Genomic DNA, 19,159 nt, shown 5'->3' on the forward strand with positions numbered 1-19,159 from the left:
TTTAAGTGGAATTTAGGATGTTATTCTATGTTTTATTTTTCCATTTATAGTCTTGCCTCTAGTTTTTCAGAGAAAACAAGAATGTTTTTCTTTGTTCTTAAGTTTCCTCCTAGCTGGGCAACAGTAGCAACAGGGAACCCCGTTTGAACAGGCATGAATGGAACTTTTCTCTGAAAAATAGAAGAAAAGCTTCTACCCTCTTCACCTCTTCCTACCTTGCCTTTAGGTGCTCAGCTGGTCAGAGTTATCCTAGTTATCCAAAGAGTGAACAGAAGAATTTCTCTCTTTTCTTCTTTCATAAATAGTTAGAAAAGAAGTAGCTTATTATGTAAGTAGGCACAGTCAAGCAGTGCCGTTTTGATCACTTGGGGATACATTGTTCATGCCAGTTAGCATTTGCAGAGCCCTCCTGTATGCACAGCATTATAGGTAGGCTCCATGGTGGGCGCCACACAGCAGGCATGAATAGCATACAAAAGCAAAAAGTACATGAAATGATATTTTTAAAAATACAGAGCAGAGAGCACAATATTTAAAAGTACACAGGCCAAGCGTGGTGGCTCACACCTTGTAATCCCAGCACTTTGGGAGGCCAAGGCGGGCAAATCACTTGAGGTCAGGAGTTTGAGACCAGCCTGGCCAACATGGTGAAACCCTGTCTCTATTAAAAATACAAAACTTAGTTGGGCATGGTAGTGCACGCCTGTAATCCCAGCTACTCGGGAGGCTAAGTGAGGCAGGAGGATCGCTTGAACCCGGGAGGTGGAGGTTGCAGTGAGCCAAGATTGTGCCACTGCACTCCAGCCTGGGCAAAAAGAGTGAAGACTTCATCTCAAAAAAAAAAAAAAAAAAAAAGTACACAGAATAATGCAAACTGAGTCAATAAGTGCAGTGGGTGACCTCACTGTCAGCTAGGCTGGTATGCTTTGGCCTACTTCTGATGAAGAGGGCAAAAAGGATAAATGGCATGATGGATACAAGAAATAACTATTTAGGAGTCATCCTTGATTGCTTCTCCTTCATCTCCTCTTTTTTCTCTCTCCATATTCAATTCATTGGCAAGTTGTGTCCATTTTGTCTAAAAAAATACAGCTGCAGTGTTCCATGTTTCTCCTGCTCATTGCCACTTCCCTGATCTGAGTCATTGTCATCTGCAGGCAACATTACAGCAACAGTCACCTAACTGGTCTCCCTGTTTCTGCTCTTGTTTCTCTCAAGTCTGCTCTCCCAAAGAAGCAAAAAAGAACTTTTGAAAGTATACATCAAATCATGGACTTCCCAATTTAAAATTATTTTGTGGTTCCCCATGTTCTTAGGCTTAGATTTGAAATTATCGTGGTCTCTGCTCTCTCCAGGCTTGTTGAATGTCACATCTCCTGCTATGGACATAATAGCTGCTCCATAAATATTTGTTAAAACAGAAGAACAAGTTATCTAAAGAGAAAAGTAATCCAGTCATTATGTGTGGATCCCAGTTATGTAAAATACATTTTGGTGTTGAATGTCAGTGTGAAATTGGACACTTGGAGGAAGCTAGAGAGTTCAGAGAAGCCCTTCAGTGATGAGCAGGAGAAGTTCAGATGCCATGATAAGCAATACATAAGCCAAAGTCTGGCACTTGTTGTTTTTATATGTTCTGAGACTGATTATTTTAGCATTGTTCCCAAGCTGGATTGGATTAGTGAGAGGCTGGAGTCAGGGGCTTTGTGTAAGAGGTAGTACCCATGAAGAAAGGGTGATAAGGGCTTGGATAGGGAGATGCTGGGAAGGGAGAGATGGATTCAAGGCTCCACGGTATGGAATTTTGTGGTAACAACGCACTGAGCAACCCAGATATAAATACTGTGCTTCCTTTATTATATGACATTTAAACTGCCAGCCAGAAAGCCACATTAAAAATACATATATGGCTGTTCTCACATGAACTGAATAGAAGTCTTCATCTTATACCCCAACTGCCCTTTTGGTAAAGCGCAATGCTGATATGATGACGTCTGGATGGGTTTAGGTGAAGAACAGAATTAAGATTGAATTTTCTCTCTGCCATTGATTTAATACATGAGATAATATGCAGGAGAAGTACCCAGTGCTATTAGCTAACTTCACATTTGATTAACAAAAAATAATGCCAATGTTTACATTTTGTGAATCTATCTAACATTCTTCCTGCTAAATTGCGATCTGAAAGAAAATTATCTGAAGCATTTTTTGTATGATGATACATTTTTTTAATGGTGTTCTTTTTTTTAAGCAATTGAACAAGATGAAGAAAACAATGACAAACATGTAGCTGTAACAGAAGCCGAAAGTGTTCCAGATTCTCAGGTATGATCAATTCTGTGACAGCCCCTCATCATACCCTTCTGTGTTGAGGGTGGTGAGACAGTGCAGGTGTTAAAAAATGATATAGGTTTTACCTTTTATGTTTTGTAAATAGCCATGTTACTGGGAATAAAGTGCTCATTTTTGATATAAAGGTATCTCACACAAAGGGTCCTAAATTGGTAATTATATTTATAATTTGATTCATGGGAGAGGGTGAGATAGACACACTTTACTTCCCAGAGGAAGCAAGGGAAATGAGTGAAGGGCAGACGTTCCCCTGAAGAAGGCAGTGGAGAATGGGCCAGCTGACAGCACCAGCCTGCTAGAGGTTCTGTGCTACCTCCCAGTAGCTAAATCATGGCATGAATATGCTTTAGGTAGCATACCTCCAAATACTATTGCACCATAAAAACTTTGGACACCCTAGTGCTGCCAGCTGTTAACTTTATATAACAGTGGAGCATTTTAAAATTCTGACTTAGCCTAGTTGACTCATCTCACTTCACCTTCAAGGTTACAAATCTGTTGATTCTGGTCAGAAGAATCACATTAACTTTTTCAATAAAGATTGCATGGACAGTAATGTTTTAATAAGGTCACATTGTTTTGCTGTGGTAATATTAAACATGCAGCAGTCCTCAAGTTCATATTAAAATTATACTGCAGGCTTCCAAGCAAACCTGTGCAGGGATTCCCCAGCTCAGTGTATTTACCACTTTCTTCAAGATTTCTTAAATCCTTAAATTACTAGTGGGACAAGGTTTTCTAAATTTAAAATACTGTTATTCTTTATTTGTTCTGAACTTATTCTATGGGTAAATGTCTGTTTGAATGCAATTTTATTTCTCAAAAGGATACACAGACCTTACTGTTCAGGATTTTGTGATTTTTATTCAGCAATGATTATATAACTGTATATCTATAGGACATACAGAGGGATGAAATCATGAAACCAGTAGATTGATAATTAGATCAGGAACAGATTCTACTTAGGTTTGAAAGTTGAATTAAGTTCACTGGGCAGCATGGCATCATTATGAGTGTTATGGGCCTAAGCTGGTTAGGAAGGAAGGCAGTTGTCACCTCCTTTGGTGTGTCTAAGAAAGCTTGATCTGTTACCATAGTGGAAACACCAGTTTTACTGGTTTAATTCTACAGGCCCATCTATATAAATTCTCTGGATAGAATAAGTAGTTCAAGTCATGCGAGATAAGTTTAAAGAAAACTTAGAATTTTGCCATCAGATACATAGGCAGAATTAGAAATAAAAATGTATGCTCATTGGTATGTATGTATGTGTGTAATTTATATGTACAATTTATTTGATTGATGTATATACATATAATGGCTTGAGCACCTATTTGCCAGGCTTCACAGTATTTCAAATTACTTCAATCTTCATTCCAGAGTGTATTTTAAGCAAGTTAAGTGGATTCTTATTCCTTCTTCCCCATGCATGATGAAATATGTTACCGTGGGGAATGTGCCTCTAGGCTGATGAAAACTTTGGGTCTATAAAGGGTTAAGATGGTCACTAAGCCCAGAGAGACTTGGCCTTGTTGTACACAGGCTTCCCATCTACCAGAGATCTCTCATATGTTGGCTGCTTTTTTCTTACTGTCACTAAAAATACCTTTTTTGCTTAAGAAACTCCCTGTTTCAATGCTGTCACATGTGGGTGGAGTGAAGAGAGCATTTAGAGTTGGGTTTACATCCCAGCCCTTCTTCCTTAAGGGATATTCCTTAGTGGCTATAAACCTGGAAGATCCTGTAGGGCGCCTAAGTCTTTGTCCCCATGGTGTCCCCACTATGCTAGGCAGTACCTAGCTAGCATGCATGGTTTTCATCTCTGCGAAATGGAGATATTATAAGCTTGTCCTGAGGTTGAAATGAAGCAACATAAAACACTCCCGGCAATCCTGACACATAGGAGAGTTTCAGTAAATGTTGGGCAGCATAAGGTAAAGACTAGGGGCACTGCCTCTGGGGCCACACTGCCTGGATTCTTTTCCTGACTGGCACAGTAACCTTGGGCGAGTAACGGGCGGGGTGGCTCACACCTGTAATCCCAGCACTTTGGGAGCCAAGGCAGGTGGATCGTGAAGTCAGGAGTTTGAGACCAGCCTGGACAACATGGTGAAACCCTGTCTCTACTAAAAAAAAAAAAAAAAAAAAATTAGCTGGGCATGGTAGCGGGCACCTGTAATCCCAGCTACTTGGGAGACTGAAGCAGGAGAATCATTTGAACCCGGGAGGCGGAGGTTTCAGTGAGCCAAAATCCTGCCATTGCACTCCAGCCTGGGTGACAGGGCGAGACTCCATCTCAAAAAAGAAAACAAAGCAAAACAAAAAACCTTTGGGTGAGTTAACTCTCTTGTGCTCCTACCCTCCTTTTCTGTAATAATACTGGGAGCAGTATTATTGTATATAACACTTAGGCAGCACTTCATATATATTAGACACTCTAAGGTTCTTTGTTTTTATTAATGTATTTAAACATCACAGCAAACCCTCCAGGATAGATAGTTTAATTACTACCACTTTATAGATGTGCCGGTAAGGGACGGGGCCAGGTCTGAAACCAGGGCAGTCTGGTTCTGATGTCCTTGCTTTAAACAGCATGCAAACTGCCTTTCTGACCTCTGTAAAATGGAAATAATTGTTAGATTGTTCCGAAGATTAAAGGACTACATGTGAAGCAATTAGAACAGCGCCTGACACACAGTAAGCACCCAGCAAAGTCAGCCTCTGTCAGTTATTGTCACTCTGACCATCTATCTCATTGCTTTTTGGTTGGAATATTTAAAGTATCTAACTGGGCCGAGTTGCAGCATTACTCTCTGCCAGATGGTATCTTTGCAGACACAAAATATTCTAGTCCCTTCACTCTATTACAGGATAAAAGGATTTAAGAATCTTTGTCAAAATGTACTGAAAATTTGCCTGGTTCTAGCTTTTAAGAATTCTAATGAGATCTTTAATTAGTTATTAATTGACTGATTGATTGATTGCGACAGGGTCTTACTCTGTCACCCAGGCTGGAGTGCAGTGGCACAATCATGGCTCGCTGCAGCCTCAACCTCCTGGGCTCAAGTGATCCTCCCATCTCAGCCTCTTGAGTAGCTGGGACAACAGGTGCACACCACCACATCCAGCTAATTTTTTGTATTTTTTGTAGAGACATGGTTTTGCTATGTTGCCCAGGCTGACCTCAAACTCCTGGGCTCAAGCAGTCTGCCCACCTCAGCCTCCCCAGGTACCGAGATTACAGGCGTGAGCCACCACACTTGGCCTTGAGTAATTTATAATGTGTTGAACTTTGGAAATTCTTGCTTTGATTCCATTAGCCATTGGCCACTGGATTTAGTGACTATTTTCATTGTCTCCTATCCTGCATTTGAATCATTCTATTATTAAGTGATAATAATTATTTATTATACAAATTAACTGCTAAATATTTGGTAACTAATTTATCAGTAGTCAGACTATAACTTTTAAAAATATGCATTCTAAAGAAAGCTCTTATTTAATACTGTCAAAGAAAATTGATTATCCTGTTAAATCTTTTATGTTTGATATTATTCGAGTTTGCTTATTCTCTTTTTTAACTTTTTAATTTTTTTTTTTAACTTTGCTACCCTGCTTACCAGTGTGGTCAAGAATGTATACAAGTCTGAGCTATAATTTCTCTTAGGTCAAAACAAGAGAAAATATTGGTGGCCCCCCTACTTTAGTCTGAACGTTAAAGGAATCAAGCATGTGAAATGAATGAACCCCTTACTTTTTCAATTATATAAATTTATAATACTATATGTTATGTAAATTTTTAATGCTATATTTTGATTTTAATCAGAAGGGATAATTTTCTAAATACAAAAGATTAAGAAAGTACTTGAGGGAAATAACAGCATAAATTTCATGTAAGTGTGGTTTCTGCCTTATTCCTAGCTCTCAGCATGCTCTGGCAGGATGCAGCATTACACAGTATTTCTTTTTTTTTTTTTTTTTTCTGTTTTTTTTTTTTTAATTTTGTCCTTTTTATTATTATTATTATACTTTAAGTTTTAGGGTACATGTGCATAATGTGCAGGTTAGTTACATATGTATACATGTGCCATGCTGGTGTGCTGCACCCATTAACTCGTCATTTAGCATTAGGTATATCTCCTAAAGTTATCCCTCCCCCCTCCCCCAACCCCACAACAGTCCCCAGAGCATGATGTTCCCCTTCCTGTGTGCATGTGTTCTCATTGTTCAATTCCCACCTATGAGTGAGAATATGCGGTGTTTGGTTTTTTGTTCTTGCGATAGTTTACTGAGAATGATGATTTCCAATTTCATCCATGTCCCTACAAAGGACATGAACTCATCATTTTTTATGGCTGCATAGTATTCCATGGTGTATATGTGCCACATTTTCTTAATCCAGTCTATCATTGTTGGACATTTGGGTTGGTTCCAAGTCTTTGCTATTGTGAATAGTGTATTTCTATAGGATGGGTCTGTCCATCCTATACAAAGGTGATGTTTTAACACAAGGAATTCCACAAAGGAGTAGAACCAGAGAAACTAAATGTCCATTGCCCTGCCTGGACAGTGAGGGGCTAGGAATTATGAAATGATTTCTAAAGCTCCCTGATGCCCCAGCATGGTTTTCAAGGCCCATACCGGTGACTCCCTAGGGATTCCTCACCTGCCTTGACTATCACGCTTTCCATTAGATACATTTCTCACTGTGGATGCTTCATGGTTCTTTTCCCAGTTCTCAAGGGGGCATATTCTTCTATCCCTAACAGGGAGAGCTTTTTCATAGTCTAACTTTTTTCTCTGAAGAAATTTGAGAAAATGAGTATTTGTTGCCCTAAAATTATTATTATTTTTTGACTATGAACTGTTTTCTGAATTTTCCTGGAAAAAAATTCTTAATATTTTCTGTTTTCAAAATAAGGTGCATACAGTAGAATAATTTATCATCTAAGCTCATCAGTGTTTTATTCTGTCATTTATATTTCTGTTTAAAATAGCAAAAAAATTATATGAACTTCTAGGCTTAATTTTTAATGAAATTAAGATATTACATAGTAATCAATAAGAATTTATCTGAATATCCTGAATTTGAACTGAATAGCATTCTGTTATTGAAAAAGTGCTTTCATGAAAGGTGGATTCTTTCTTTCTGGTTTCCCTGACCTTGATAAGCAATTTTTGCAGGATGTTTTACCTAGGTGTTTTAGAAAAAGTGGTTGTTAAAGTTAAGATAATGCAAAGAATGTTTTAATACAAAGAATTGTGTTTTGTCCCAGTAAGATGCTCATTTATCATCCATGTGGCCTTTCCCACAGGAATCTTGTCCACGCTTCATTCTACCATTGAGGGGATGGACCCAACATTTTTATGACTCCATTTATAAAGGAAACAGGCTTTTCCTTTACATTCATAACATTTCTCTCCTCAAAGGCTGAAAATCCTATGAATAACTTTAATTATACATTATGGAGACTTTTTTTCAAAACAGACCTTGAAATAAAGCTCCTAAATAACTCTTCTGACAGTTATACATTAATCTTTTATTTTTTTTTCTGGCTTAGCAGTGTTAGGTAAATGTTTATAATTAATTTTACACAGAGAAATTAAATAGACCAGGGATGTGAAAGTCTAGATCAAGGACTGTTAGTTATCTTGCTTCTCCTGCCATAACAAAGCTCCCACAATATATTAATAAATTCATGGGTTTCTTGAATTAAATCACTAAATTATGGAGCTCTGAAAGGGACCCTGAGGAACATCTAGTTTGGCATGATGCTTCTGCATAGCACTGCCTTATAAATCATCTGGGATATATGGGTTTAAAGTCTCCCAGTGAATGAAGAAGCATTCATAACCTCCTTGAAAATCTTTTTTGATAGTTGTTATGTAAGGAATGCTATAGAATTGATTACCTTGTGAAAATGCATCTAGAAGTTATTTGGAAACCAGAAAATCAAAACAGCAATATTCTCTCTTTAATTATAAGATGTGGAATTAAAGAAATAAGTTAGTCTGAAGCCCACTTTAAAAAGTAAGAGCATTTTGCCTTTAAAATACATATTTGCTTCGTGGGCCCAAGTATCTGGTTGTAATGAAAATGTTTCCTCCTGAAAGGAAAGTTCATTTTATTTACATATTTATTTATTATTATTTTTAGAGAGAAACAGAGTCTCACTCTTTTTGCCCAGGCTGGAGTGCATTGGTGATCATAGCTCACTGCAGCCTCTAACTCCTGGGTTCAAGCAATCCTCCTGCTTTGGCCTCCCAAAACACAGGGATTATAAGCATGTGCCACTGCACTTGGCTGAGAGAAAAGTTTATATTTAGGATTCTAATAATATGTGAAAAATGTTTAGAGTTCCTTGAAAAATCATGTTCACACAGAAATCCAAAAAATAGTGAAGACCTCTTAAATTTCCTCTATTTAATTTCGGCCTTTTATTGGTGATGCTAATCAGCTGATTAAAAAAAAAAAACCAAAACACTATACTTGGGACCTACAGATAGAAGGACAGACTGTCTCCAAATCGAGTCTGTGGGAGCTTAGCTGAGTTGCTTTGGAGCTAGTGCTGGTGAAAGGAGGGAACAGGCTCCCCGTGGTGACGAGTTAGTTATAGCTATCCAGTACTCTCATCTGTGTCCCACCACTTCCTGGGCCTCCATTCCCCACGTGCTGTCTTTTGTATGGGAGGGCCATATTGGGGAGCAGAGGAAGATCGGGGCTAAATCCATCACACCACTGATTAAACCACAGAACAGCTTTCCAGGTTGGCATTTTGGAGGGTCATTAGCATCCTCCCTCCACCGCCAGGACAGTATATTAAACACTGTGCAGATGACGTGGAAGGAGAGAGAAGAAATCCTCACTGGTTGACATACGCTGGTTGACGTACATGAATTTTCTGGATAACAGAAACGTATTTAAGTGTCAAAGCATTTAAGTAATGTTTAAGTAATGTTTATTTGTAAGTAGAAATTGCCCCAGTTTCCCTGCATTCATAGTTATTTTATAACACCATTGAAACTTTTTTACCCTTCTTAGTGTAGATTAAAAGAGCATCTTAATGATAAGCCCATATATTTACCATTGTCTCAGATTATGGACTGCATTAAAATCCTGACAAACAGAAATATGCCCTAAGGAGGATGGCTAGGAGCATAAAAGGATCTAAAAATAAAATCAAGTGGGCCTTTAGTAGTGCTTGGCAATCTTTATTCTACTTCCCTTGCCCAGTTTCCCCTTCTCTTAGGCCATGAGTTGACAAACCACAGCCTACTGTTTGTTTTTATAAATAAAATGTCATTGGAATGTAGCTGTGTTCATTCATTTACGTTTTATCTCTTGCAGAATTGGGCAGTTGCAACAGAGACCCCATGACCTACAAAGCCTAGAATATTTATTGTTTGGCCCTTTACAAAATAATTTGCCAGTGCTTGTAACCTAAGTGACTATTAACATGCCTTCTTTTCTTATGCCTCCAGCAGCATCTCCCCACAATTTCTTATTTTCAGATCATAACTCGCTTCTTATTTTTCTGGGAAATAGAAGCCTTCAGAAAGGAATTTCTGCATGTCCCTACCACCAAATATGCCAATGTACCTGCATATTTACCCCTGTATTTCACTGTCTCTCCTGTTTCACTGGATGAAATATTTAGATTCATATTTCTTCCTGAGAGTAGATCTTTATCTTCTTTCCTACTCAAGAACATTACTCTTGAAAATGCCCCCATCTCCCTCCTTCATCATCAAATTTTGCTGTCTACTGGAATTCTAATAAATGTAAACATCCTGGAATAGCCCTCATGTTAAAGCAAATAAGCAAGCGAAACTCTTCAAGGACACTCTTCAGCTAGTGCCTCATTTCTTGTTACAAACCTCTTTGGAAGAATTGTGTCCTATTTACTGTTGAACTCATGTTAATAAAGCTTTTGTCCCTATCAGTTCAAACAGAAATTGCTCCACTCAAAGTTACCAATTACTTTTGTCAAATTCAGTGTCAGTTATTTTGAGCCCATCTTGTTTGACATTTTAGCAACATTTGATAGAGTTTTTCACTCCTTCCTCCTTGAAGCAACTTCACTACTCTCCAGATTCTCTTCTTGGAGCCACTCCTCCTCAGAGTCCTTTTCTGATTGATTACTCCTCATCTTCCCAGTATCGAAACACTAGACTCAATTCCTGGATTTACACCATTCCATTGGTAAAACCAGAGGAATACCATCTGTATTCTGATGACTCTGGAATTCATATCTTCAGCCTGGACTTCCCCTGAACCTCCAGACTTCCAACCCAGCAACTCCACTTGGGTGTCAATAGCCATTTTCCTTCCCAGACCAACCCCTGCCTCCCCCATGACAACTCCATCCTTCCAGTTACTGAGACCAAATATTTTGGAGACTCCCAAACAGCAAAATCTGCTGGCTCTACCTTTGAAGTATATCCAGTGGTTAGAACCACATGTACCGTCTTCACCACTAGCACAAGTTCCAAGCCATGTCTTATGTGAAAACCAGGCTCATAACTGGTCTTCTAGCATCAACTACTTCCCCCAGTCCAACCCAGGACATACAATGATCCTGCTAAAATGTCAATCATATTTTGCTAATTCTCTGTTCAAAACCTTCCAAAGGATTTCTGTCTTATTCAGAAAAAGAATCCAAACTCCTTATACAGCCTATAAGGAAATTGTGTATTGGGCTTCTGCATTACCTCTCAACCAGTGCCACCAGTCTACTCCCTACAGCTCTTTTCTAGCCCTGCTGCTCTCTCTGCCTATCCTTGAGCATGCCAAACACACTTGAGCATTAGAGCCCTTGTACTTGCTGTTCCTCTGCCCGAAACACACTTCCTTCTGGATATCCACATCACCTCTTCCTCATTTCCTTTAGGTCACAATTCAGATGTCATTTTACTAGAAAACCCTTCCTTGACATTTTTATCTTAATAATGCCTTCAATTATTTATCTGTCCCCTTACCCTGCTTCATTGTTTTTTCTGTCATATATTACCACTCAATATTTCCTATTGGTATGTTACATTATGAATGTATGCTCCATGATGTAAGGAACTTTGTTTTTGTTTTTGTTTTGAGACAGACTCTCGCTCTGTCGTCCAGTGCAGTGGCGTGATCTCAGCTCACTGCAACCTCCACCTCCGGGTTCAAGTAATTCTCCTGCCTCAGCCCTCTGAGTAGCTGGGATTACAGGTGCACACCACCACGCCCGGCTAATTTTTTGTATTTTTAGTAGAGACGGGGTTTCACCATGTTGGCCAGGCTGGTCTCAAACTCCTGACCTCAGGTGATCCACCCTCCTCAGCCTCCCAAAGTGCTGGGATCGTAGGTGTGAGCCACCACACCCGGCTAGAATGTTATTTGTTTTTTATGTTCACTACCGTATTCTCAGAACTTATAGTAGGTTCTTGCTCAAATAAATCCTTTACTCTGTTGAGTGAATGAATGAATAAAATAATTTAGGGAACTAGGGATATTGTATTAGTCTGCTCTCGTGCTGCTAATAAAGACATACCTGAGATTGGGTAATTTATAAAGGAAAGAGGTTTAATTGACTCACAGTTCAGCATGGCTGGGAGGCCTTACAATCATGGCAAAAGGCGAAGGAAGAGCAAAGGCATGTCTTACATGGTGGCAGGCAAGAGAGCTTGTGCAGGGGAGCTCCCCTTTATAAAACCATCAGATCTCATGAGACTTATTCAATACTACGAGAACAGCACTGGAAAATCCTGCCCCTATGATTAAATTACCTCTATCTGGTTCCTCCCACAACATGTGGGGATTATGGGAACTACAATTTGAGATGAGATTTGGGTGGGGACACTGCCAAACCGTATCAGATGTATATCTGGAGAATATTAAAATGAGAATATAATAAATGTTTGTATTTAAATATTTGAAAGATTGTCACATTGGATAAAGAATAGGCCTAGTTTCCATTGCTTTAAAAGGCAAAACTAGTCCTCACAGATTGAAGTTAAATGGTTTCAGTTTTGTCTAGTGTGATAAGAATAAGGGACTTTCCAACAATCCTGGCTGTCCAACAGAGTACATACTGTCTTAAGATAAACTTAGGTCCCTGTCCAAGGAAACTTTAGAAAGGAACTGAAAAGCCACTTGTGAGGGATGTTATAAAAATCTCTGACTTTCGTGGAGGAATTCCACTTGCTGTCCTCTAGGAGTCTGCGATGTGGGCCACGTCAGAAATTTTTTGTTTATTTCCTTCCTAGTTGGACAAACTGTTACATAAAGAGATACCATGCCCCTGGGAATAAAGATTTAGTCATTGCTTTGCATGGATAGTTCTATTTCTCTGCTGTCCACTCAACAACATGGGTATCTTTAGCACAAACCGTTAAGATCATGAAGTTTGGATTCTTTGCTGGCCCCTTTGCTGTATTTGGTCATGTTATGGAGTATATTAAAATCCTGTAGGTTATGTTGAGGAAAACGGATTCCATAGTTTTGACTACTCCTGCCAAGTATAACTTTGGATTTCTTTATTAGATCATGTCTTGGTATGTCAGTATGAACCATTTTGGAAAGAATTTGAGCAGAAACACTTCATAATTAGTGTGTTAGAATGAACTTTTTTTTTTTTTTTCCTATTTCAAAGTCTTAGATTCACCTTCCTCCTCCTATTATTATTTAGGCACTTTGACCTAATGTAAAATATGATGCTTTATGGATCATTTCCAAACCCCAATGAATGAAATTTCGAGCTTTCTTTTTCCAGTGTCTTATTTTTAGCAAAATATTTCACCATCTTTTATGCACTATTAGTGGTATTTTACTAATGCCCCATAGTAACTTTCCAACTGTGAAAAAAATTATCTTGTGATCTTCTTGTTAAGGGTTTATTTATATACAGAATAATTTGTTGTGGAGCTAAAGAATTGGGGTGTTGTATATTGTTATTTTTAGGGCTCTGTATCACTTCACCCTTTCACCAGTGTGGTTCCTGGCTAACTTTCCCATGAGTTTTTAACCTCTTGCTAGGCTCTGCTTATGTAACAGGAAACAGGCTGTCAGGAACAAACAAACAGGAGCCTATCAGGCACACACTTAGTAGCAAATGATTTAGTTTGCTCTGTCCTTCACCCTCTTAAAGTAGAGTGATACGCAGACTCAACTTTAAGTCTTTTGGCATGGTGCTCTTAGATTATAATAATGTAACTTCAATTTTTGAAAAGCAAAATATTTTACCAAGACCATGATTTAATCCAGGCAGTGGAAAAGATGAGCTTATTATAAGGTGAACTTTGCGGTGGTGTCATGTCCTGGGACTGTGGTTTTAAGTATATCTTCGCTTTTTCTCCAACTCTTAAGGCAGGGGTGATGTGCAAGCTTCAGGAAAGAGATGAAATCGGACGAATTGAACTAGTCCAGAAGCTGGCAAAAGAAAACTATCAGTTTTTGCAGACGGACAAAAAAGAACAGGAGAAGTCTGAACACGTAAGCCTTTTGCCTCTTGGGGATGCAGGTTTGAAGGGGTGGAAAATGTTTTTCCCTGATTGCATGTTTGAACGAAAGACTATTTTAAATTCTTTAGGTTTTGGGGTTTTTTTCCCCCCAAGAGCATCCTCCTTAGTAAAAATGACAGCTGCTCCTAGCTCTAAGCAAGTGGCTTATGACACTGGATTTATAAGAGACTCTTCTCAAAAGTAAATTATGTAGAAATATGAGAATACATTTAAGCAAATATGAATCCTTATCTATTTATGATCCTGCTTGGGAGGCTTTCAAGTTTGATTTTGGAAGTTTTGCCGTATCATATAGTTTGTAGAACATGAATTTTGAAAAAACATTTCAACATATTTTTATGTTTAGTACAGAGGTGGATCTAGTTGCCAAATGAATGTGTCCTAAGTCACTAGAAATAGATAAAAACACAAAAAGAGATTATAGATGCTCTCACCAAGTGGGAGGGTCAGAGGGGAGTTTTCCCAGTATCTTATGAAGGCTTGTGTTCTAACAAGAGTTATATTGTTTGAATATAGTTAAAGCTGGAGGAAAGGGACGTTCCGCTTGGTCCTCCTGAAAGCAGTTATTCAGATTGAGCCTTAGAACTGAGAATGCTGCCGTCATGCTGGGAAGACAATGGGACCACTTTCTTGTGCCACACATTGTTATCTGTTGACTTGGTTGTTGTTGGTTATAAGACTTCACTCTCAGTGCTGCACTATCCAGGATTGCTCATGAAGGGGAACATTCCTCTGTGCTTATACATGTGTCTTTCTCTGACTTTAATTTTTCCTTGAGATTTTGTTTTCAACCCTTTCCAAGGGGGAAAACATTGCTTCATGCTTTTTCTGCTCCAAGTCTATTAATACAAATGGCAGGGTTTTACTGAGAAGGAGAGGAGTTAAGATGCTCAAGGCTGGCTGGCTGCTTAGTTTAATAACATAGCACTTCTCTAACAGTGAGACATCGAATTGTAACAGTTGGTGTCTCAAGAAAGAGAATAATTAGGCAGTTTCAAAGCCTTGTGATTGAACTGTTTCAGAGGTGACTATTGCCTAAGTGTGGATGTAGGTCTCAGGCAACCTTCACTTTGCTTGGAACTATTGAAAACTTTAGCACCTTGTTCAAGTTGTTAAAAGCACCCTGAAGTTTGACTAAATCATAGACTGACTCCTAACCTCTGCTCTGTCCTTAGGATATTTGAGTATCCTAGTGTGCAGCTTAAATTTTTCAAAAAATTTCGTTTTGATTCATTTTAATTAGATGAGCAACAGTTTTCATATGCCATATTTTATTGATTTCAAGATGCACATTTCCCCCACAATAGTCTTAACAATTGATGATATGAAAACATGTCATAGTTTAATTGTGAGCATTTTTCTTTCCTTATGGTTCTTAAAATTAATGCTGTATCTTACAACTGATTGCAAATTAGGTGCAGTAAACCAGTAACAACTTCAGGTATGGTAAGATCTTTCAAAAATCAAACAGTAGAACAGTAGGGTACCACTTCACCAAAGTTAGAGATCATAAGCTTTAGGCTTATGATTAAGGCTTATGACAAAACAACTTTGCACTTATTAAAAAGATACCTGTGTGTTGTCTTTGTTGTATATTTAGTTCAGTCCAGAATATTATAAGTAGTCACAGCCAATAAGATTATAATACTCTTCACATCTGTAACTATAGAAATCTACACTTCCTGTGTCCTTGTGTTCTCATTGGGTGAGGGGAGGGGGGAGGGATAGCATTAGGAGATATACCTAATGTTAAATGACGAGTTAATGGGTGCAGCACACCAACATGGCACATGTATATATGTAACAAACCTGCACGTTGTGCACATGTACCCTAAAACTTAAAGTATAATAAAAAAAAAAGAAATCTATACTTGGGGCTGATAATTGTAAAGGCTTTTAACATGAGGCAGAAATTTAGTGATTGAAGATTTGCAGCTTTGCTCTGGTTTTCTGCTCTGTCACCTTTAAACCTTCATTTCACTTGTAAAACAGAACACTAACATTTTTTACTTCTTGCGTGACTGTCATATGATGGGTGCATTAACAGCTCTGAAACGTTTTTGTTTCTGAGAGGAAAGATGGTGTGTAAATAAACATTGGAATTATGACTTTTTCTATGTAGACTTTCCTGTGAAGCTTAAAATAAGGAAAGAAATATTAGGGATCTTTCTTTCTAGTGATAAATATAAACAAAGCCATTCTGTCATCTCCCTTCTGCAGGATGACACCCAGTGGAATCTCTCAACTCTCAAGGCTGATATTGATGTGGTCCTCCACTAAATGAATTATTTGGTACTAGATGATTACACTTTTTGCAGTAATTTATTAGGAATAAAAACCACCTGCTAATTCACTTCAATCTTTTATGTCTTGGGCATTTGATGTGCCTATACCTTTGCTTACCCCTTGAGTTCACAGTGTTCATGAAGGTGGTGCAGCGTTTTCACTTTTCCTGTCCTCGCTTTCTTTACAATAGCAGTCATCTGCTCTTCATAGAAACTCAGTTCCGACACACAGCATGGACAGAGGAAACTGCAGTTTACTTAACGTAAACCTAGGTCTGCAGTTTCCTCTTCTTGTAATAACAATAATGACCAAACCCTGAAGTTACATACAGATTTCCTTTCTTTTATGATTTTAAAATGCTTCATCAACCTCATCCACCATTCCTGGGCCAAAGCTAGTTAAGTAGATAGTGATAAAATTTGAGTTAGAATCCAAGTTGCCTATTGAGTCATTCTTTTGACTAACCTTCATTACTTTTCCAGTTCTAGAATGCCACATAGATGCCAAAGAGAGCTAATTTCTAGCACTACTGCATAGGCAAAGACATAAATTTGATAGAATAAAGCCTTTGTTGCTGGTACATCTTGTTACAAATTGAAGGGGATTACAGCTTTCTCAGTAGGCATTTCTAATATTTTCTTAACTGCTAAATGCTATGATTATAAATTCATGCCATTAGAGAAATGCTTCACTCTATGCTTTTGCCAAGGTGTTTCTGAAATTTAAAAAGTTAAATGTATAATTATCGCAAGCTTCTCAGGAAGCACTCCATTTTTCTATTTTCTGTTAACTAGCTGTAGGCACAATTAGCAAGCACTCATGCCTATGTGTTGAAAATTATTATGGGAGGACTTTCAGAAGGGGAAAGAAATGGGCTGTGTCTTCTAAACATTATGATAGTAGAGTTAACATTGAGTTGTTGGTTCTTTAAAGGAATTATCTCTCATGTAGGCATTGTATTTCCTAGCCTTAATTCTGTGACTGTGCCGATAGAGCAAGGGACATGTGTTATCAGATGGGGACCTTTGAGCTTGACCCTGAAGAATGACTAATGGTCATAGAAGAAGGCAGGGGACAGCATTTCAGGCAGAGGGACCCGCGGGAAGACACATGACTGCAGTCCTGGTGGTTCCTAGGGAATGGAGAGGGGTGGGCTGGGAGTCAGCCTAAAATTCCATTATGAAAGACTGGTAAGCTAAAAAAGTTTACCAGCTACCCTAAGGAGCTTAAACTTGCCTTTTGGCAAAGGAAAGCCATCAAAGAAGGGAAGTGGCATAATCAGATGTGGCCTTTGTAAGATCTCTCTGGTATTGCTTTAGAGGAAGAATTGAGTGAAGAAGAGGGAAATGTTGGAAAGAACCTTTAAAAAGCTACCGTAGTGAGTCAAGTGAGATGTGCCAGCCTGAACTGGGGCAATGACCATAAGAACTGAGGAGGGAGTAAATGTGGAAAGTCATTTACCCAGTAAAATTGACAGAATTCAGTGACTAGTAATGGGGATGTGCATGCTATTTTATATTAGGCAATTTTTAAGGATTCTTTGGTATAGTGGCAGACATAAGAATGTTCTGTTTCTTACCACCTTTGCCAAAAAGCTGCATAAGCCATTTCCCTTGCTTTGTTTGCCTGCAGTTTGCTTCAGGTCGCTGAGATGTTATTAGTATTTATCTCACTGACAGATTGTTAGGTGGGGTTCCAGCAAACACTATGGGGACTACACAAACTTTTCTTTCCAGAACCCTTTGAAAATACCTTAAACAGAGAGAATCTCTGGTAGCTCCCAAATAAACTGACATATTTGGCCAGAGCTTTGGCATTTGCTGCAATATGTATGCCTTCCTCAGAATTAACTGGGATTTTAGCGTTGCTCTCCTGATCTCTGTAGTCTGAGTTGGTGTTACTATACTTCTATTCTAGAATACTCTCTGTAGTCTGAGTTGGTGTTACTATACTTCTATTCTAGAATACTCTCTGTCATCCATTCATTTGCTAACTTTTGTTTAAGCTGATGTCATAGAGGAGCCAGACTAACTATGGTGGCTCCCAACTACGGTGGCTCCTGCCCTCAAGAAGTATAGTCTAGTGTGGAGAAAAGATATCAACACACATAACTGAGATACAGGGAAGCAGTGAAAAGAATCCCAAGAGAGATACATAGGAGTTTGAAGAAGAATTTACATCTCAGAAAGCAGGATTCTTTCATAGGGCAGAAGGACAGTTTGACCTGGACCTTAAATTAGGTTTTGGGTTGGATTTAAAGAATCCACATTGAAGAAGAGTATTCCTCGTAGGAAGAATAGCATTAGAAAATGCACGGAGATACCGAAATATTAGACGTTTTTTGGAACTCTGAAACGATTTCATGTTGCCAGAATACCAAGAGTTGGGGGTGTGGGAGGGGAGGCGGGAGAAGGAAGATTTCACGAGAAATGAGATTGGGACGAGACTGTGGAGGATTTTGAGGGCTAAGAAGTTTTACTTCATTCTAGAAATAATGAGGACCGACTGAGCATTTGCTTGTCTGCAGTTTGCTTCAGGTAGCTGAAATGTTAGTATTTATCTCACTGACAGATTGTTGGGTGGGGTTCTAACTTTTCTTAAGGAAGACGGTTGAGGCAGGGCCTTCGTGAGATAAATTATATTATTTCAGTCTGACTGAATAGTGACTGAATAGTGAGGGAGCTGAAGAGTGATTAAGCAGACTTGGGTCCAGAGTAAATTCAAGTCTGATTGCCTCTGGAGGGTGTCTCCTTCAGGCTTCATCACTGGAGTGAGGACTGATAGGTGGCCCAGAAGCCAAGGTAACCGGAACCACAGCAGTCCTTCGAAAGAGGACATGCACTCAGAGGGCAGCCCTGGAGGACAGAGACAGAAAGAATATGTAGGGAGGGATGGGGGTTGGGGGGCGGGGATGCAGAAAAAGAAAAGGTGCTTGCCCAGTCGTAACTTAGATTTGAAAAGCTTATAAACTTTTCATATTTTATTTTCAGTAAAATAGTTACATCAAAGTATATGTCTAGAT

At 38.8% G+C, this 19,159-nt stretch overlaps 1 protein-coding gene across 1 annotated transcript in view; it reads left to right on the top strand.

The window, feature by feature from the left end:
• The window catches only part of RAPGEF5 (Rap guanine nucleotide exchange factor 5), a 239,890-nt gene that overhangs the window by 124,840 nt on the left and 95,891 nt on the right, over window positions 1-19,159 (top strand). The window contains exons 8-9 of the mRNA XM_054495020.2: window positions 2,252-2,325; window positions 13,697-13,822. Of these exons, the coding sequence (XP_054350995.1) occupies window positions 2,252-2,325; window positions 13,697-13,822 (200 nt within the window). The remainder of the gene's footprint in view (window positions 1-2,251; window positions 2,326-13,696; window positions 13,823-19,159) is intronic.

This window comes from Pongo pygmaeus, chromosome 6, assembly GCF_028885625.2.
Source record: "Pongo pygmaeus isolate AG05252 chromosome 6, NHGRI_mPonPyg2-v2.0_pri, whole genome shotgun sequence".
Lineage (NCBI taxonomy): Eukaryota > Metazoa > Chordata > Mammalia > Primates > Hominidae > Pongo > Pongo pygmaeus.